This window comes from Eleutherodactylus coqui, chromosome 7 (genome assembly GCF_035609145.1).
Source record: "Eleutherodactylus coqui strain aEleCoq1 chromosome 7, aEleCoq1.hap1, whole genome shotgun sequence".
Classification (NCBI taxonomy): Eukaryota; Metazoa; Chordata; class Amphibia; order Anura; family Eleutherodactylidae; genus Eleutherodactylus; species Eleutherodactylus coqui.
This window is the reverse complement of record NC_089843.1, coordinates 202,117,291-202,139,199: the sequence shown is the minus strand read 5'-3', so window position 1 is coordinate 202,139,199 and position 21,909 is coordinate 202,117,291. Positions and strand designations below refer to the sequence as shown.

At 43.3% G+C, this 21,909-nt stretch overlaps 1 protein-coding gene across 1 annotated transcript in view; it reads left to right on the top strand.

The window, feature by feature from the left end:
- The first annotated feature begins 121 nt into the window (after window positions 1-121).
- Window positions 122-21,909, top strand: part of LOC136573580 (vomeronasal type-2 receptor 26-like) — a 53,465-nt gene continuing 31,677 nt past the window's right edge. Inside the window, exons 1-3 of the mRNA XM_066574851.1 lie at window positions 122-151; window positions 849-1,862; window positions 2,001-2,124. Coding sequence (XP_066430948.1) covers window positions 122-151; window positions 849-1,862; window positions 2,001-2,124 — 1,168 coding nt within the window. The remainder of the gene's footprint in view (window positions 152-848; window positions 1,863-2,000; window positions 2,125-21,909) is intronic.

Here is a 21,909-nt window from a genome sequence, read left to right as displayed (position 1 = left end):
ACAGCAGCAGAGACACCACATTGTTAGAGTCTCTGCAGCTTGCAATTGACTGCCAATCAGAATCAAGGGGCTTGTCTGTTGGCATTAACTCCTGCTAACCCAGCTTAGCCCCTAGCTTCCGATGGCGTCAAGATACTATAATACCCTGGTGGTGAGTTTTCACTCACTCCTCTCTGATCTGGAGACTCTGTGGCAGTGATCTCCTGCTGGGCTAAGTGTGATAAGCTCCTCACTTGTGGAGATCCTGGTGACTCCTGTGGGGATCCTGGTGACTCCTCTCATGGGGGATGTTCAGAGGTGCCTGCTGGTGGTGAGTCTTCTCTCCTTCCTCTCTGTTCTGGAGACTATGTTGAGTTGATATCCTTTTGTTCTGCATGTGGAGTGCTGTCATCCTAGGTGCAGGCATCTCACTGCTTTGTCTGGAAACTAACTCCAAAGATGTGAGGGATGGATCCAGAGTCCTCCTCCTCTGTTGCCCTCTGTGTTACTTGTTGCTTCCAACATCCCATCTTGCCAGGTTTTTGCCACAATGTTGCCTATTAAGGCTTTAGATTGCCAGGGTTAGCAGGAGCGTAGTGTACATGTGTCCTACTATGTCAGCAGCCAAGCCACGCCCCACGGGGTTGCATCCCCATGTATAAACACCTTACATGCCCCCTGTACAAAGTATGCTGAAGAGCGCAATATTGGCTGGATTTCTCAGCCCAATATCATGCTCGCCCGTTTGTTGGAAGCCTTACAGAATGCATTTTGTATGTGGTGTTTTGGATTACTGAGGGCGACCTGTTAACTAACTGACTGAGAACAGTCTGCACAAAATGATTTTAGTTTTCTTCTGTGTTTTTCAGATCAGTTATGGAGCCTCCGACCTCTCATTATCTGATAGACTACTCTATCCTCATGTTTTCCAAATGATCCAGAATAACCACATCCACAATATGGCGATCAGTGAATTGTTGGAGCACTTTGGCTGGACCTGGGTTGGGATTATAGTATCAGATGATGAAACTGGAGAGAATGAGCTGCAAATATTAACAAAGTACATGAGAGAGCGCGGGATCTGTGCCGCCTTCACCATAACACTTACACAAGAAAATGAGATCAGGATTCTACATGCTCTAGACAATCCACAAATCACCATCATTATAATGTGCGGGACCTACTCTATTCGTATAGTGGAGTTAATAACACATTGTACATTTATGTTCTTAGATAAAACCCTCATTCTTTCACCATTCTGGATCCCTGAGACTTATGTAGAGAGCGATCGCTCAGTATTTAATGGTGCTCTAGCAGTGCAATTTTCATTCCCTTTTCCAGGTCTGGAGGATATTATAAAAATATACAGGAAACTTGATGAAAAGCGCTACACTAAGCAATACTGGTGTTTGTTATTATTAATGCGCGATATTAGGGATATAGATTGCTTCATATACAACAATTACACCAAGGATGTACGCGCGTACACTCAAAACTATAATGCACAAAATCTGAAACAATTCCTCTTATTTGGGGTCGCCCCAAGACTGTATTCTGCAATAGAAGTTCTGGCAAAAGCCTTACATGAAATGTTCTTATTTATAAAGGATGAATATGAAGAAAACTCAATAACTGGATTTATACACTACAGACGGAAGTTACAGCGCTACATACAAATGATGAAGTCCTCACCGGATCCAATGAGACCTTCATATTACTTTAATGAGCAGGAGGAAGCCGTACACCCATATAAGATAATAAACTGGTTACATATAGAAGAGGCCTTACATGGGGTTGAAGTAGGAAATTTTACTCCCTGGGCTGTCAGTGATGAAAAGCTTTACATAAATCCGCAGTCTATAACATGGAAACACATAAAGGAGGTGAGAAGGGTTATATTATGTAGGTGATTAAGTAAATCTTGTCCACCCTTTAACATCATTATATAGTTTACATTCTCTCATCATACATGTGTGTTTTCTCTTTGACATCCCAGTAGAGTTTCTTGTCTTTCGCTTCAGATCCCAGTATCTCGCTGCTCGGACCAATGTTCACCTGGAAGCAGGAAGAAGAAAAGAGAAACAATCCATTCCTGCTGCTATGACTGCGTTCCATGTTCAGAAGGGGAGATATCCAATATAACAGGTATATGGTAGTATGAGCAGTAGGACTGTGTTATCAGTGGTGATGAGGACAATGATGTACTAAATGCTTTACATATGAAAAACTCATAGAATGGTAGAGCGGGAAGGGACCTCCTGGGTCATCCTCTCAGTGCAGGAAGAAAAACTTTCCTTTGTCCTTCATCTAAGGATAAGATATATGTGTAAATAATTATTGTTCCGTCAATGGAGTTGCAAAGTAAAGGCCCATATAGATACAATGATATCGCTCAAAGATGTCGCTCAAGCGACTTTTGAAGCGATAATCCTTGTGTCATTTACAGTGCAAGATGATCGCTCAAGATGAGTGATCACCTTGTACTGCCAGCGGAGGATGCAGAAGACAAGCGGGGTGTGCCTGCTTGCCTTCTGCATTCAGCTATTCCCCGCTCCGAGAACCCAGCTGTTATACAGCCGAGCACTCGGAACGGAAGATTCAGAAGTGTGTATGGATGAAGCAGCGATGATCTATTATAGTGCCAGAGATAACAGATGGCACTGGGGGAAGGGGGGGGGGGGCGGCTACGTGATCCCGCGGTGAGCAGCAGCATCAGAAAGGAGCGTAAGAGCTCTGAAACGCATTGCACTACTTTGTCCTGTTCAATAAAGCTCCATTTTTTCAAGTCATTACCGACAAGTCTCTTCACCTCATTTGAGAAGTTATCGCACCTGACTGTACCCACGTATGGCCTTTTGACAGGGTGTTCTCTCCTAAGGTTACCCTGAGCGCAAGATTTTTTTCTTTCATCAATCAGATAAGTTATTCATGCATAATACAATTCCATGAACCTTAACCCTTCCCAATCCAATTTTTTTTGCTACGTGCATTTTCCCCAGCTCCAATGTATTTTGTGCGGGACAGAGGTTGGTGGATTACTTGGAACAACAACATAGAAAACCACACAAATAATTATTAGCAATTTTAGATAAATTAAAATGTTTTATCTATTTTGACTTATAATTTTTTAGCGTGTGATACTTTTTGAAACAAATTGCAGGAAGAAGTCTGGGCTTCCTAGTACATGTTTCACAGTAAAAGGTGGCTTCTCTCCTTCCTCCTTTCTCATTTCTTTTGCTCACTATTATATGAGTAAGTGAGCTGGAAACAGCACTGAACAGCTCTGGATTCTTCATTTACTGAAAGCCAGATGTTCCTTCTCCTCTGCCCTGCTGCCCTGTATTCTCCGTCAATACAGGAGGGGAGAAATAATATGAGTGCAGTCAGTAAATGAAGAGCCCAGCGCTTATGTGTGTTAGTGAGCTGGAAACAGCACTGGACAGCGCTGGATTCTTCATTTACTGAAAGACAGATGTTCCTTCTCTGCTCTGCTGCCTGTATTTTTCGTCAATACAGGAGGGGAGAAAGAACATGAGTGCAGTCAGTAAATGAGGAATAGAGGGTGTCCAGTGCTGTTTCCAGCTCACTTACACATATAAATGTGTCTGGTGGCCTCCGGCAGTAGAGCGGGGAAGGAAGCACATTCGGGCATTCACTATCAGCACTGATAAGCGCTGGGCTCTTCATTTACTGACTGCACTCATGTTCTTTCGGAGAATACAGGGCAGCAGGGCAGAGGAGAAGAAACATCTGGCTTTCAGTAAATGAAGAAACCAGTGCTGTTCAGTGCTGTTTCCAGCTCACTTATTCACATAAGTGTGTTGGGTGACCTCCGGCAGCAGAGCGGGGAGAGGAAGCAGTGCAGAAGCAGCATGTCGGGTCTGTCCCAACATCGGAGCTATAGAGGAATGTAGAGAATAGAAGTCACCAGGGCAGCATCCAATTAAAATCTTCTTCTTTATTAAGTTAGATACATCAAGGTAGAGCAAGCAGCCACGTATCGACCCTATACATGGGTCTTTATCAAGCTTGATAAAGACCCATGTATAGGGTTGATACGTGGCTGCTTGCTCTACCTTGATGTATCTAACGCAATAAAGAAGATTTTAATTGGATGCTGCCCTGCTGACTTCTATTCTCTACATTTATGACTAACGGTGGACCATTGGAGTCGGGTCCTAACTGGGCTTTGCATGGTACCTTGCATCAGTGGTGTTATTGAAACTTTGGAGTGTTGCTGTTATTCTCTTCTATTATCTGGGAGCTATAGAGGAAAATGATGATGTTGGGACAGCCCCGACATTGGATTGGAAAGGGTTAATAGACTTATTACTCCATCCTTGATCAACCGCAATGACATAATCATCACCACCTGTAAATGGAATAGATAAACACATGTAGGTTATAATCAGTTTGGATGTGATTGTTCCCGGCAAGAGAAACCACGTAATCTTGTAGATCTGATACCTTTTAATGGCTAACAAAAATACATGATGTAGTAACAAGGTTGCAAACCAAGGCAGGGTTCTTCTTCAGGCTAAATAGAATAGATCTGAAGAGGCATGAATATCTATACATACTTATGACACACATACCTATGACAAGGCACAGATATGGATGCGATTGGTTTGCACTTAAAACGAATACTGCAACAGAGACAAACCTTTTTAACCAGACCCTGATGAGGGAGTGAAAGTTTTATGGTCCCTGTATTACTGTTGGAGGGGGTTCACCAGGCCAGCAGTTTTATCTGTGTTATAAATGTCTTATTTCAGCCATTCACCCATAAAGCCTAGGCAATAATTTAATCCTTCATTAAACGTGTCAAAAGTTGTTATAAATTTATATTCCCAAATTCTGTTATGGCTTTGTGATTTGGAACCACCTTTCAATATCAGAAATCTCATATCTCCTATGTCATGTCCATGATTAGAAAAGTGCTCAGCCACTGGTGCTTTTCTCTTTCTCTGTTGTGTGGCGATAAGATCCTATAGTCCTGCTGTGTGTTGGGGATCCGTATCCTGTCCACGGTCAGTATATGTCAGCACGTCTAACAGTTCCTTACATTACACGGATAAGTTCCTTTTTGTATGTCAGAGGGCAATGCACTCCAGATTATAAGGTTCCTCAAATTTGCCATTCATCTGTGTAAAAGTCGCACTTAAGTGCTAGTGTCTCATTCATGGGAATAGATCCAGGGAAATTAAGTTCTAGAAATTTGACAGTGTCATTTTGTTGGTGACTCTCGGGGCATTAGTCAGCGAGGGTATACTGTATAATTTTTAATAAAGGGGCAGAACTCTTGTAAGATTCCCTGGGGAGAGGATACTCTTTTACCTACAGAGGAGTTAATGGAGAAGATATGGGATGAGATGAAAGAGGGTGAAGGGCCTTTGCCAGTAATTTCCACATTTATTCCAATATTCGTAATATTTTGCCCACATCCTATCCCTAAAACATAATGTTTTCTGTTTGAAAATTGATAAGACTTCATGTCTGAGGCCCGATATTTCTGCCATAATGATGTCTGAGGAAAGTGATTTATTGGCTTCTTCTTTAGTATTCTGAGTTTGTTTAAGTTTAGAGTTTCTAATGGATCTAGCTTTTTTCAATCTTCTGCCGTGGGAAATAAATATCCCCCTAAGGACACACTTTAGTGCTTCGCTTTGGAAAGGAGCTGAGGTAAGTTCCTATTGATGATCATTTAAAAAATGTGTAATTAGTGTTTTTAATATCTGATATAAGGAGAGCATCCTTTAGTAAAAAAATCATTGAGATGCCAATTGGGGCTCTTGATATTCCCAGAAGCAGTGGGTCTGGGAATATTGTTTTTTAGACGGTCATCCTTGTGTAGGGTATGGTGGAGTTTCTTAGCAATTTTCCTTAGTATCCCCAGTTGCAGATTGTAGGTCACTACTAGAGGTACATGATTGTTTATTTCCTTCTCTGTGTTTCGGAGTAGTTGATTCCTGGGTATCCTGGTGACTCTGGTGATTTGGTCATCAATTGAGGTGGGATGGTGGCCCTGGTTTAAAAATGTCCTTTTAAGATGGTATAAATGTCCCTGTCAGTCTGTTGGGTTGAAGCAGATCCGGTTGTATCTGATGGCCTGGCTATAGACAATGGACTTTTTGAAACATTTAGAATGGGAACTGTCCCATATGAGGTATGTGGGCCAATCATTTGGTTTTCGGTATAGGGATGTCTGTGCTGAGTTGTTTGAAATTTTTATGGTGGTGTCCAAAAAGTTGATTTCAGTATACAAGTAGCTTAATGTCAGGTTTATGGTGGAGTGGAATGCATTAAATTCCTTATGGAATTTTATTAATTCTTGTTTGGTGCTGGTCCAGATGATTATAATGTCATCAATATAGCAGAAATAGGCCAATAGTTTGCTGTAGCAGGAACCCAGAAAGTCACTCTCCAGTTTTGCTATGAAAAGGTTGCCATATTGCAGTGCCATTTTACTGCCCATGTCGGTTCTAGTAAGTTGCAGGAAAATCTCTTTGCCAAATTAGAAATAATTGTGCGTGAGGATGAATCTTGTGAGTTGTAACACTGATTCAGAGGCAACCCAATCGGCCTCAAGGTATGGCTGGCAGGCGGTAAGTCCATCTTCGTGCGAGATGTTTAATACAAGGATTCCACATCAAGAGTGGCCAGGACGGTGATATTGGGGAGGGGACCTATGGTTGACAGTTTATTCGGTAGGCCCATGGTATCTTGCAGGTAGCTGGTTGTGTTTCTCACCAGTAGTTTGAGGATGCCTTCCACCCATCCTGAGATTCCTTCAGTTAGGGTTTCCACACCTGAGATAATTGGCCTCCCTGGGTCACCAGCTTTGTGTAGTTTTTAAAGCATGTAAAATGTTCCAATCCTGGGGTTCTCGGTGTCTTGATCCAGTTTGTATTTGGTGTCTGTCAGCTGTCTGCCTGCTTCTTTCTTGTAGTCTGATGTATTCGTGAGGACTATAGCACCACCCTTATCTGCAGGCTTAATGATGATCTCCTTGTTGCTCTTAAGTGCATAGATGGCCCTTCTTTCCTGCATATTGATATTAAATTTTTCCCTTTCACGCTTGTCCAGTTCAGTAGGTTGCACCACATTTCTAAAGGGATCTATGTATATTTGTCCAAAGTGGGGTTGCGTCCAGGAGGGGGTGTCCAATGAGACTTCCTCTTGACCCCATATTACTCCTGTGTTTGTGTGCTTGAAAGTCCTGGGTCCTCTTTGTCATGAAAGAACTCTTTTAGTCTTAGTCTCCTGAAATATTCCTCCTTGTCGCTACAGAGTTCTGTTTTGTCAAGCGTTTTAGTGGGACAGAATGAAAGTCCCCTGGAGAGGACACTGAGCTCCACATTACATGGGTTGTGAGATGACAGATTGATAACACAACAGTAATTCAGGGACCATAAAACTTTCACTCCTTTATCAGTGCCTAGTTAAATGTGTTTGTCTCTGTTGTAGTATTTGTTTTAAGTGCAACCAATCACATCCATGTATGTCCCTTGTCATAAGTATGTATGTCATAAGTGTGTATAAATATTCATGCTTCTTTGGATTTATTCCATATCAGCCTGAAGAAGAACCCGAGAGTTTCGTAAGCCCGCTATAACATCATGTATTTTTGTTAGCCATTAACCCCTTCATGACGCGGCTCTTTTTTTCTTTTCATTTTCGTTTTTTCCTCCCCCCTTTAAAAATATCATAACTCCTTTATTTATCCATCGACGTTGCTTTATGATGGCTTGTTTTTTGCGGCATGAGTTTTAGTTTTTAATGGTGCTATTTAAAGTGTCATATAATGTACTGAAAAACTTTAAAAAAATTATAGGTGGAGTAAAATGAAAAAAAAAATGACATTCAACCATCTTTCAGTGCGTCTTGTTTCTACGGAGCACAAACTGCAGCAAAAAGGACATAACAGCTTTATTCTATGGGTCAGTGCGATTGCTACCATACCAAAGTTGTATAGTTTTTTTTTTAATATACTATTTTCTGCCGTCATCTTGTGCGCGCAATAACTTTTTTATTTTTCCATTGACATAGTTAAGCAAGGGCTCATATTTTGCAGCATGTCCTGTAGTTTCTGATAGTACTAACTTGGAAAACATACAACTTTTTGCCCGCTTTTTATTGCATTTTTTCTGGGAGACAGGATAATTAAAAAAGTGCATTTCTGGCGTTTTTTTTTTTTTTTTCGGACGACATTCATCATGCGGAAAAAAATAACGTGCTACTTTGATAGATCGGACTTTTATGGCCACAGCGATACCAAATATGTATTTTTATGATTTTATGATTTAGATTTTTTAATAATAGATATAGCAAAAGGGGGGTGATATAAACTTTTATAACTTTTTTTTTTTTTTCATAAAACTTTATTTTGACTTTTTACTTTAAAGTCCCCCTGGGGGACTACAAGATGTGATGCTTTGTTCGCTCCTGCAGTATGACGTAATGCAATAGCATTACGTCATACTGCCATTTGACAGGCAGTCTATCAAACCACCCCACGGGGATGGCTTGATAGGCAGCATGCTAAGGCAGACCTGGGGCCTTTCAAAAGGCCCCCGGCTGCCCTGACACCTGCACGGCTCCCCTGATCTCACTGCGGGGGGGCATGTGGGACCCCTGAACATCATTCTGTGGATTTAAATGCCGCTGTCAGAGTTGACAACGGCATTCAAAGGGTTAATAGCCGCTATCGGCCGTGCAGCTGATCGCGGCTATTGACCTGTCTGCATACATACCACAACGCTCCAGGACGTAAATGGAGCGGGAAGTGGTTAAAAGGTATCATATCTACAAGATTATGTGGTTTCTCTTGCTGGGAACGTTTACACTTGACTCTACTGGCTAACATGGTACTAAACCTTTGTTTTCAATCAGTTTGGACAGATACCTTCTATTGTCTACTTCTTTTGAACTGTGAATCTTTTGCAATGAGAAGCACTTTATCCATGTTGACTTTCATTCCCCATTCACAGAGGTTGGTTCCAAGGTTCTCTGCATGTGATTCCGAATTTTAACCCAATCTCCTGGCTGCAGATTATGTGAACCCAGTAGTCATAATGGATTTGGAATAGAACAAAGCCCCTACATAAGAGATTAAGTTAGAGCATCTGTAGCTATTGAGAAAAATATAGACCTGTCTTTGGGGATGTTCCAAAGAGTACTTCGTAAGGACTGATACCTGTTTTGTTATTTGGTGTTACTCTTATTGAATGTAAGTTTGTAGACAGACACTCTGTTCATAATGTACTATTTAGATGTTACATCTTATCACTACTTTTTGGGTGATAAGGACTGTGAAATGCTTGCTCTAGTTCTATTACCTTCATAACCTCCTGACACATTTCTGATGTGAAATGAGTGCCCCTGTCACTCTCAATTGCATCTGGCACTGCATACCTGCAGACTACGTCTGATAGAATTTGCTTACCCACAGTCTTTGCATTGGCTTTCGCACAAGCTCAGGGCTCCAGCCACTCTGAGAACACATTGATGCAAATAAGAAAATGCTTGTGGGCATCAGACTTTAAAAGTTGAATAAAATCAATTTGCAGTTGCTGAAATGGGTACAAGGGCTTAGGCGAGCATTTTAGAGGGGCCCTCTCAGTCTTTCCGGTTTTAGGACAGGCACAAATGACACATCCTTGCACAAACCTGGCAGAAACACCATGGAACCCTAGGGCTAAGCAATGTTATTTAACCAGACTCCCCATATCCTTTTGACTGATGTGTTGGCCTATGGGACAGGGTACAGGTCATTGGGTGTACTCTAGGTAAGCACAACCTGGCACCTCTGGACCTTGTCATTTTTGCCCATTCTTTTTTTTCTTCAGCAGTAGCCTGCTCCTGAATTTTTTGTAAGAAATTCTCCCTTGGGGTGGATTCACACGAGCGTGTGCATATACGTTAATACGCGCACACAAACACGTGCGTTCACGTACATGCCAAAATGCACGTGAACAAAGGTCCGTGCTTTTTATATGCATGTAAGAACGTATAATTTTGGCTGAGGTGAGCACACATAGATGCGCTCCATCCCTTGCGCTCTATCAGCATACCAGGAAGTATGTACGGCGCAAATAGTTAGGCATTGATAGCTGAGTATCTGGATTTTATTGCCGCCACGGCAATTCTTTTATTCCTTCCTTTTTTCCTTTACCCACAACCATTACTGCTAATAGCCTTTTTTTAAATTCTATTCTCCACCTCTATTGGCTGTGTGAATGTATGTTGCAGGATTCATATACTTTGCTTTATTTGCGTTTCAGTTTGCAATGTTTTTTTTTTTTATTTATGTTCCTTTTTTTGGTTTGTTAACACGTTGAATAGCAATGTGTTAAAGCACACCTTTGTTAAAGACCCATCATTTCAAAATTGCCCTTCCTTTATACAATTACATGGCAAATTGACATAGGATCATGGCCCAGTATCAATTTTTTAAACAGAATTGTATTTGTACCCAATAATAAGTCTTCCACAACAATGTTTTGTGTTACCAAGTCTTTTCATAATCCAACATAAAATGTATTCAACACAAAATGCCTTTATTGGCCATATATTTAATAACGAAACCAAATTTGTATAGTTCTAGTGCAAAATTTACCAGAAAACCAAAATTAAAGTAAAAGCCCATGTCCATCACTTTCCCTTGCGGCTTGTTGCTTGTTGCTAGAGGCTTGGATGGGCCTCGGGAATGACCCCTTTTCCAAGGCCGACCCCATGGCCTTCTATTAGGAGGGCTGCCCTGCCCCAACACCACCTGGGACTAGCCTTCTCAGGATTATTATCTCCTTCTGCCTCAACCATACATTCCTTGAGTGGTACTCGGGGTGGTGGAGACTGCAGAGATGCCTGATCAGCATCTCTTGGTTCTGGGCTGCCTTCTAAATTGCCCACAATATTGGGGGCAGCAAATGCATATTCTGCCTCATACGCGCCAGAGTCCCTGCCTTGCCCTGGCTGCCTGCTTTTATAGGGCTCTTGGGGTAAGCCTGGCAGGGGCACAATCCCTCAAGGGCCCGGAACCAGGGAGGGCCAGGGGGTTGACACAGGAGGTGCAGGGAGAGCAGAGTCCTCTGTTGGAGGTGCTGCCTCAGTGGGTGGCTCTTTAGAGAGGAGTGTGTGCGTATCACTCTCCTCACTCAAAGAGCCAGGACCCTGACCTACAGGCCTCGGGGAGGCATATTTGGAGGGACTGGAAACAAAGGGTGGTGGTGTATACGCATCCTCCTCTGCATATAGGTCAGAAGAAAAATCAGTCCTTCGATCCCTTGCATCGCGGAGCCAGCATTCATAGACCCACCTCTGGTGGTGCCTTCCCCTGTCATTGAGGCACCACAGGTCCAGCATCCAGAACACTTCATGTGCTGGTTCCGGCTGCAAGTCTGCCTCAAGGACGGCCTCAAGGGACCTTCTCACTGTCCCCTGCAGCATTGGGGGGACCTGTCGACAGTGAGGGGCTAGCCCCCGCCAGAACCGGTCAGCCCAATCCTCATCCGTCTGCTTTCTCAGGTACTGCAACACTCCCATCTCTATCTGAATCCTGGATGGAGGAGGATTGGGCGGACCTGCCGGGGGAGCCTAAGGGGGAACCCTGGATCCGTAATGCAAGGAACCCCGCTGAGGCGGCTTGTCCAACACAGGGCTCTGCTCTTCCCGGCCAGCATCCTGTGATCCAGCATTTCCTGCCTGCAGTGTTGTTGCTCTTGCTCATGCTCCGGTTCTTGATCCTCCTCCTCCTCCGGAGGCTGCTCCCACAGCTCCCCAAGAATAATGGATCGTCTGGTTAAAGAGATTGTAAATGTCAAACATTTGTTTCCAACCGACATTCTGTGCTAAACAATAAAACAATATGCAGTATGAAGTGAGGGCAAAGATCATTGTACATGGATAATTATAATGTTAGAACTGTAGTTTTTTTTAATTGCATATATATAAACACCCTGCGTGTGCATGGCAGTTTTGCAATTGGTTAGTCATACATAATGATCATCCAAACTGAAAGGTCAGAGCAGAAAGATATCCTTTGCTCAATTAATGTGAAAGTGTGAAATCCTCTGGCCTCTTATAGCGCACTGCAGCCTTGTGTGTTTATTAATTTTAGCTCTAGGCAATTAGCCTAAATATGCTGTTTGTCAACATTGCTAAGCACTCTAGAGTAAACTCAACTGGTTTGTCTCTGGAGCATGTGGCAATCCTTAAACATGCAAAGGAGTACTATATAGGTATTCAACATGCACACCAAAGACTGTGTATTTGTGCCTTAGCTAAATTTTTGACAATTTATGCATATCCATTTTAAAAGATGGAGCAACGCCAATTTGAGACACACTTGCAAGAAGTGACACTTCCACACAGTATTGAGACACACCTTTCCATGGGCCTCCACTGTTTGTAACGTATCTTCAAAATATGTTAAACATATCTGTCAATTATAACTTCACAAAGGAAAGCTTATACTTATGTGTTTAACTCAAGGACTGGTCTTACGAAGCCAAGCACATGGCCAAATATGTACCGCACCGGGTCGCCAGGTGACATTACAGCATTCATCTGTTGGCGCAGCACCCTTGTACACTTACATTTGGTCTTCTGCACACTATTAGGATAAGTAGCCCAATGCTGGCATGCTCTTTCCGCCACCTGTATCCACAAAACGTTTTTTTTGCCCCTGTTCTTGTAGGCCTTGTGGCGTATATCCCATAGGGCTGGCCTGTTTTCGATAGCCCCAATCATGACCCATTTGTTCATTTTTTTTCTTTTCCTCAAGACTCTGAGCACCACAATAATACGCCAAAAGCCAAGGTAAATGTCAGCCGCACCTCCCCCTACACTCCGAGGTTTATATAGGGGCGGGCGATATGTCGAAGGTGTGCGCATAATTGATTTGCATCGAGAAAGACCTTGGGCCATGTGCAGATGTTGGCCATGGTAGTCCAAATAGGAGATTTACATAATTAGAAGTTCACAGGCAACTTCATTCACAAAAGCAGAATAGCCCAATGTCTCTCTCATTGCAGATTGTGTCCAGAGACGTTAGGTTAGGGCCCTTGATGAGCTCCCAAACAAATGTTATGATCACTATAGCTTACACCATAATTTGTGAAACACTGTAGGCCCGATAATCCAGCACAAGCCTTTCTCTTTAAATAAATACGGCTGTATAGCGAGCCAAAGAATGGCGCAACATACGTCACTAAAAAGTGACAGCCTCAGTAGCGCACACGTTACACTGCTTAGCCGACAAAAGCCAGAACCATGTTCTGAGAGCATAGAACAATCAGGATGGGTATTATGGAGCACATAGGCGTTTTGGCGTGGGACGATTGGTGTAACTTGCGAGTTGCTAATCATGTATTTTTTAAAACGCGCTTGGAAGGTGCAGTTTACTAACATAAAGTAACATAAAACTCCATAATTGTTGCCCTTTCAAATGTGTTTATGAAAGGCAATGCAATTTCTTGAAATAAATACAGAATGCGACTTTCAAGTTCCAACAGATTGTCGCATACGCCTTCCTGCACTAGAGGGACACGGTTATTGTAATGCTTTCCAGCGAAGATGCAGCCATTAAACAGTTGTCTGCTGATATGTGCGCACACCTCATTTCCCAGTTTAGCATTGTGGTTTAACAGTGCGTGAGCGAACACAAAATCGTTTTTCACAATAGTTCTATATTGTGCTTTAAACGTTTGTTATTGGCGCAGATAACATGATAAAAATGCATTAACATATATTTAGACCCTAACGAGCTGCACATGAGTCTGGCACATGTGTGATGTTCTTGCCTGTGATGGGTGCATTGGACAAGCCTACTTACTGTTTCTAATTAACTTCTAATCATTGTGGGTGTGCTGCATTCTTGCTCTGGTTATACGGCATCTCAGAGCTATTTACTGCCTTTTGAGATATGTTGTTTGGCGATGATGTTCTTTTTGGCTGGTTTCTCTTGAGTGTTAGGGTGCATTCCCACGAACGTATATCGGCTCGGTTTTCAAGCTGAGCCGATATACGTTGTCCTTGTGTGCAGGGGGGAGGATGGAAGAGCCAGGAGCAGGAACTGAGCTTCCTCCCCTTCTCTGGCTCCTCTCCGCACCTCTGCACTATTTGCAATGGGGAGAGGCGGGGCGGGGCTAATTCTCGGAACGTAGCCATGCCCTACCTCCTTTCATTGCAAATAGTGCAGAAGGGCGGAGAGGAGGCAGAGAGGGGGTGGGAGCTCAGTTCCTGCTTCTGACTCTTCCATCCTCCCCCCCCCCCCCTGCACACGAGGACAACGTATATCGGCTCGGCGTGAAAACCGTTCGTGGGAATGCACCCTTAGTGATGACTTGCCTGATACTTCGGAGGATGTGCGTAGTGACCTCCCTAGTGGTGACACTACTACTAGCAATAGTGGTGGTCCGCTCAGGAGGAGTCGTAGGACTAGGAGGTTCTGGGTGCAACCAATGTTGGCTCAGCGTGGCAGTCTGGGCCAGTTTCACACCCTTTATGTGAGGCGATTATATTGAGGCGATACCCTGAAAAAATGGTCTCTTTCTGTTGCTTGACTGCCAATGTTTGATGAGCTTCTTGAACCGGTGCGTGACGCTATAACATAAAGAGATACCAACATATAGGAGAGTGTCTGTACTGAACAAACTTCTATTAACTCTGCGGTAAGTATATGTATTGCCCTGAATAGACCATACTGTATATTTTTTAATGTAATTGTAGCCCTATAATCGTGGCAAGGTTTTTTTTTTTTCAACCATTTTTAACTTGTTTAGTGTTGCGCTGCATGGTCCTGGGATCATGTTTGCGCCGTTGGCGATAAGGCTGTTTGGGTCCTTTTATTTGTTTACGCATCTAGGTAGTTTGCCCTTGGAAGATTTTCATCAAACATTTAAGGCGTTTCAGCGCCCGCTTTGTCCCAGGTGACATTTTATTTAGTGGTGGTATGTGCAATGACATACAGAGCTCATACAGCCTTTGGCCATGGATGCAGGGTAATTACGGTAATCTGCATTCATTTCTGCCAGAGAGGTGGATGCACCAAGTCAGAGGTTCATGTTTGTTTATTAAGGCACACTCATTAGCTGTTTGGCTTTGGGCCAATGCTGTGCAGCTTTTTTTTATTGACACATCTAAACCCTTTTATTTATTTATTTTTTAAATATACAGCATGTTTGCCTTACATGATGAAAGACACCTAGTCCTCTCACACACAAACACACACACATACATGTTGTCTACATGTTACATTTGTTTTTTGTTTTAGCTTTTTTATTTTTATTTTTTTTGTCTCTCTTCCCTCTTAGATTCCTGGCCACTGACAATTCGTATGCTTCCCTGCATCTATGTTTTGGTTGGCAAATCCACCATCAGTGGAATTGTCTGGGCTACCTGCAACATCATCTGGCAGCATCTGGTGCCTTTAGTCATGGCTTCGTCCTCAGTGCAAGGCTGGCCGGGTGTCGCTGATGGCTTTATGGCTGCAGCCAACTTTCCTAATTGTCTCGGTGCTATGGATGGGAAGCATATTTGGGTCAGAAAGCCACCCAACTCTGGCTCACGGTACTTCAGTTATCTAATTTTTTTTCCTGTGGTACTATTGGCAGTAGTTGATACGCAATATTGCTTCCACCTTGTGGACCTTGGTTCCTTTGGGAGTGCTGCTGACGCTCGAAATTTCAGCACTTCAATAATGGGTAGGCGGCTGATGGCCAGCCAGCTCTCTCTGCCAGAGCCTTGGAACCTTCCTGGTTTGTCTGGCGCTGAGGCCCTATTTGTCCTAGTGGCGGATGAGGGCTTTGGCCTGGCCATAGATGTTATGTGTCCCTTTGCTCGCAGAGACATGGACACCAGGAGGCAGGTGTTTAATTACCGCCTGACACATGCCCGGCGCTATGTTGAGTGCGCATTTTGTATACTAGCCAACCGATGCTGAGTGTTTCACAGTGCCATTCAACTGGCTCCAGACAATGTGCAGGCAGTAATTCGCGCCAACGTGGTTCTTCATAATTTCTGCCAGCAACATAATTTGGTTTTGAATGCTGATGCGGCTCAGCCAACTACTTTAAATCAGGAAATATTGGATAAGCGTGCACAGCATGCGAGACCTACACATTCTGCTCTCCAAATCCGAAACATCTTTGCTGACTACTTCCAGACACCTCAGGTAGCAGTGCCGTGGCAGATGGACCATGTGCAAGGAGGCAGACACTAGCTGGTCTCTAAAGATCATATATATTTTTTTTAAGCCTGGCTGTGCCCTTTGTTGCTTTTAGTTAGGGACCGTTTGGCACTTTTTGTTAGTTAGGGACTCACAAGGAAACGAGGACCCTGGACGTTGGGTTGCAAGCTTTTACCATCTTGCACACCTACCGCTTGTTGATACAATTTAACACCGTTGGTTATGGGGTTTATGATGATCCATAAACGTGGTTCAAGGTGGACAATGGGGTAGACCAATACCCCGTTGTTGTAGTCAGGACAGAGCACCTTAACCAAGTTATTGTAGAGGGTCAGGTTCCCTTGTCATCTTGGCATGCTCCATTGAATCACAGCATACATTGTTCACACATCTTACTATTTTATTGTATTGTTTGGTGGCAAAAGTCCCTATTTTACAATTGCTTTTGGTATGCTTGCTGATAGTGTTGTCTCGCCCACAGAAATCATCATGTAAAGAGCTTGCTCCCTCAAGCTATAAAATGGTTCCTAATATCACAACATGGATGTGCGGGGATGTGTAAATTTTTGGATTTCCCTTCCTAATACATGCACATGGATAGTAGCAACCCTGTATCAATTCAACATGTTTAATTGTTCAAGTAATGAGCATGCACTGCTGCTTTCCCTGTTTGCTTTTGGCTGAACTAACACGTGGCTTTGAGCTGTCTCTGCTAACATGTAAACTGGTGCCTTCATAGTTTGGGTGTGTCTTCATTACATAGCAAAATTTCGTTCTTAGGAAATTTTCAAGTAAGCCATTACCTTGTATTTTGGAACTGTGTTATGTGCAGCGGGCGTCCCTGCTTATGTAATTGTTTAAAATGTGTTTGTGCCTTTGAACAACACATTAGTGTGAATGCGTTTCCACAGGACATCCTTGAGACGTTGTCTGGAGATTGTCCACAATCGTCTACAAAGTTCATGTGCATTGTCAGTTATACACAATGCTGCAAACATGCACCAACAGTGTGTTGCTTGGCTTTGCATAAAAAGTCAGTGTAGCTTAACACTAGTGCTTTTGTCAGCATACAGGCACATCAAATGTCCTCAGCATTTGAAAGAGTACAAAGGCCCTATGTTGTGCTCACATTTCCCTTCTTACATGTTTGCGCTGTTGACATTTGGGTATGCCATGCACCATAGTGAATTCACGCATTCTCTTCAATTGAGCCGCAGATGTGGGCGGAAGCTGGATTGAAGAGAATGTTCTGGCGCAAACCCATTTTTGTATTTGTGGGACCGTGTTTTATTGAAATGCAAATTACAGTGTTGCAGCAGCACAGTAGGCTATGGCTGCTGTCATGACCTTAAGCCGTTTAAGGTTTTTTTGCCCCTCACAGGGATGAGCAATTAATAGCCTGCATCTGTAACATCTGTGACTGGTGCAGCTGATCCTTAGTCCTTCCCTGCGGTGACGAAAAGAACACATGCCACATGTGGAAGATATGTTCTTCATCCCCGCAGGGTCCACAGCATTGGCGCACATAGTGTAATGTAATGTTAGAACCAAACATTTTTCAACATTTTACCAAACATTAATGAGCTTTCAGATTATGATCTTTAATGCAATTTGATGTGGCGGTGCCGACACACCATTGGTTTCAGTGGTGCCTCCTCCTGCCTCTGCAACACGATTGCATGCAAGGCGCACCTATGTATGCACATGCACTGGCTGGTGTGAAGGCACCCTGACCCCTTGAAAGGCCACAGCCATAGTGGATGTGGCCACTGTGTATTAATGAGTTTTTTGTCAAAACACATTACTGGTCATTTTGAGTGGTGAGTGATGTGGACTATGTTCAGAAAGGAAACTTTTTTTGTTTTTGTTTTTTTTAAATTTTCTATATAATTAGATTAGGCAAATTTTCCAACGTGGAACATTATGCATATAAAAAAAATATTAAAAAAAACCCTCAACAAAGGTTAACATCTGGTCCAACATGGACAGCACAAAACACTGCATATAATGCAGATGATGGAACAGGAGACTATGACGGGAACACAGGGCCCCATGGACATCCGAACAGTCACCGATTTGAACGAAGCATTGACAGATCCGCAGGCGATGGCATGTCCTCTGCGGAGCCCTGGCAGCTGGCTGGAGTGACCCACGATCCACGTTACCAAAATGCTGCTCCCCCCAATGGATAACATTGCTGATGTGGGTGCGGAGATTTGACACGGCAGTCTGCACTGCCTCCATGTGCAGCTGGCATTGTCGCATATCCGCCAAGAACCAAGCAATTCGCCCTCTGCGGGGAGGGGGGCATCTGGCCAGGCTGTGTGAGGGACAAACAAAATGAACATATTAATTTACAGGTAACTTAAAGGCAACAAAGGAGGAACAAATACACAAACATTGCTTCTGTATACGTTGCCCTTTTACGGGTGACACTGCTTGACTCACATTTAGCTGACACTTACACACTGCGTGACTTCTAATGTTTTACGGCTCAAGCACTGTACAGTAGGGTAGTGTGGGGCATGCAAAAATGTATCACAAATGATAATTTTATGGTTTTGAAGCGCCTTGCTGCATGTGCCTCCAGTAAAAAGTTTATTCTTTGTGTAGACCTTTCATCCTGTGGGCTCATATACCACAAGCCTTATGCAGTTCATGGGAGTGTAAGGCATCTGAAAGGGGTGAATTTAGATCTTGAAAGGTGTGAAACAATGACATGGCATGTAAGCATGGCTGATCACAAATGCTCGATGACTTTGCGGACAAAGCAGCACACAAGAATTCTGAATATAAGATGTGGAGCATCCCCGTATGTCTCCTTTATTTCCCTGGGGAAACTACCTTAGGCCCATCCTGTGGCCTTTGGCATGCTTTACATTTGCCTCAGGATGGGGCACATATTGCTGGGGAGGAGGACACACTTTAAGCTTTGAGCTACCGATGAACACTTACTATTCAGTTAAGTTATAAATTGGATTTCCCAATTCTTCCATTAAGCCATGTATGTTATGGCAATGCACAAAGTCACTGTCACTTCTTAAGTATTGCAGAAATACAACCTCTATGGATCAAAAGGAGGATACGTTTGTTCCTTTTTTAAGCAAGTTTTTCTCATGTAATCTTGATACTAGGAGTTCTGAAACCTTATTTGATAGTCCCAAATCTCGGGCCAAATCATTCAGCCTATGCTGATTAAATCTGTTATGTACTAAGTCATCTTCAATTTCAAAATCTTCATCATTGCTGTCACTTAGTTCTTCACCATAATCATGTTCTTCAAGAGAGGATAGGTAAATGAAAACTGGCACTGGCAATTCAGCAGAATGAGACACTGGATGTATAGATGATGGAATACAAGGATACTCTGTCTTTTTCTTGATATTTCATGACGTTTTCGCTATACAAAAGTAACAGTCACTGGAATGATCTATTGGCTCTTGCCAAACCATAGGTACCAAATGAAAACTTATCACATGTTCCCTTCATCCATATCCATAAACTTTCAACAAACTGCTTGCACATCCTGTGTGGGGCCAAGACTTATCTTGATCACTATTATGTCCGGCGGACCATATCTCAGCACGGACTCAAGGAAACATGTCCAAATAAGGACACCCTGGCTACGTTACCTAAGAAGATACTACACACATGCACATGGGACACCAAGGGACAGTGAACTGCAACCTGGGAACAGGACTAACAGACAGACATAAACCAACGACTGACAAACACCTAACACACTATAGAATAACTATAGAATGTACAAGGTATTAGTTTGGGAATTGGCTAGGTCACTTGAGCCTGCGACCCCAATTCAAGGGCCCTTGTTGTCTCGCAGGACAACTAATTCCAGGATACCTGACTGGAAGAGGGGCGATGGTCCTCATAGGAATGGCTCATCGCTGGAACCAAAGGACCTAACAAGCCTAGAGATGGTAAACGATTCTAAACAGGACACCGTTCACACCAACACGCCAGGGATTGTATGCAAAACAGAACTGTTCATACCACTTGTCTGGCCACCAGCAAAGACCAAACAGAACATATCACTGTGCAACCTGTGTTAGGGTGGATTCACACGAGTGTGTTTTTGTGGACATATACGCGCACAGAAAAACGTGCACCTATTAAAACCATGTTTTTCCTGTGAAGTGATCATATGTCTGTATTTTTTCTGCATGCAAATGCACACACCACAGGAAAAAGAACATGAGTGGCTGTTTGGTCCGTACTGCGCTGATCTTTATATTGGCTCCTATGGGACACGCAGCACAGGAGTCCAACTGTAAGAACTAGCCAATATACAGCAATTTTTTTATTTTTGTAGCCCAAATGATTTTGTGTCTTTCCCTTCGCATTACGCACTCCATACTGTGTTCCAGCTGTGTATTTTTGTAAACACAAATAAACAAGGTGCATCTGCGGACTTTGTTCAGCCTGTTAAGGGTCTTGGTCAAAACAGTGCATTGTGCGTGTGGTTGCTCCTTGTCATTGTTTCCTTCATATTTTAGGTGGTGGAGGGGTATTGTGCCACGCTGGCACTTTAGCGCAAATGTTTTTGTTTTTTGGATACAAATATATTGTATCCACTATGAGCATTCTGGTATATATTGGAATGTTATCAAGCATTTTGAGATTAATCTTTCAAGGTTAGTGTAGGTTTTTTGCTCACATGCAAACACGTGCTCAAGAAAGTGGCTCTGTCAACAGCTTGCTATCCTTCTCATTTGCATCCATGCCTCGGTCCCTACTTGATGGACACACACATTTAGCCCAATGAGGTGATCAAGGCTCTGTTGAAGGGCTAAAACCGGTCCTCTGGCTGTATTTTAATGTGGACATGTAATGGCACGGATTAAAGAAAGAAAAGCATGTCCTTTTTATCATACATCAGCTTTAGAGATGAGCAAGCACACTCGTCCGAGCTTGATGCTCGTTCGAGTATCAGGGTGCTCAAGATGCTTGTTACTCGAGATGCGCACAACGCGGTACTCGAGTTAATTCCATTTCCTTCCCTGCATGTTTAACACCATTTTTTAGCCAATAGACATGCAGGGAAGGCTTTACCACTTCCTCCTGTGACGTGCCAGCCCTATCCCACCCCCGTGCAGTGAGTGCTGGCGAGATCAACTGACCGCTGAGTATTTAAAGCTGTCCCGCCCGCGGCTCGCCTCAGACACACACTGGGAGAGTATAGGGAAAGTGCTGCTGAGATAGGGAAAGTGGTAGTGTAGGATTCCTGTCTTCAAGAACCCCAACAGTCCTCCTTAGGGCCACATCTGACCATGTGCATTACTGTTGTGGCTGGCTAGAAGCAGTTTTGCACAAATTTTTTTTTCTTCATCTCGGGCTGTGCAGGCTATTACAGCTATAGCGTTCTCAGTCTGCAGTCAATTATACAGAGTATAGGGAAAGTTCTGCTGAGATAGGGACAGTGGTAGTGTAGAATCCTGTCTATAAGAACCCCAATGGTCCTTCTTAGGGCGACCTCTGACCGTGTGCATTTTACGGGGTGGCTGCTGGGAGTTGTACTGCTTCACTATTTCACGGTGAGGCCTGTTTGCAGCCTTCCGTATAATTTTTTTCTACCTGCAGTTTGCATTACAATACCGCTCTCAGCGTGAAAGTGTACACAAAATGATTCGATAATGATTTACACCGGTTTGTGTCTGCAGTGAATTTTACGCACAGCGTAGGGCCAACACAGCCACTTTTAGAGGGAAAGTGATATAGACAGT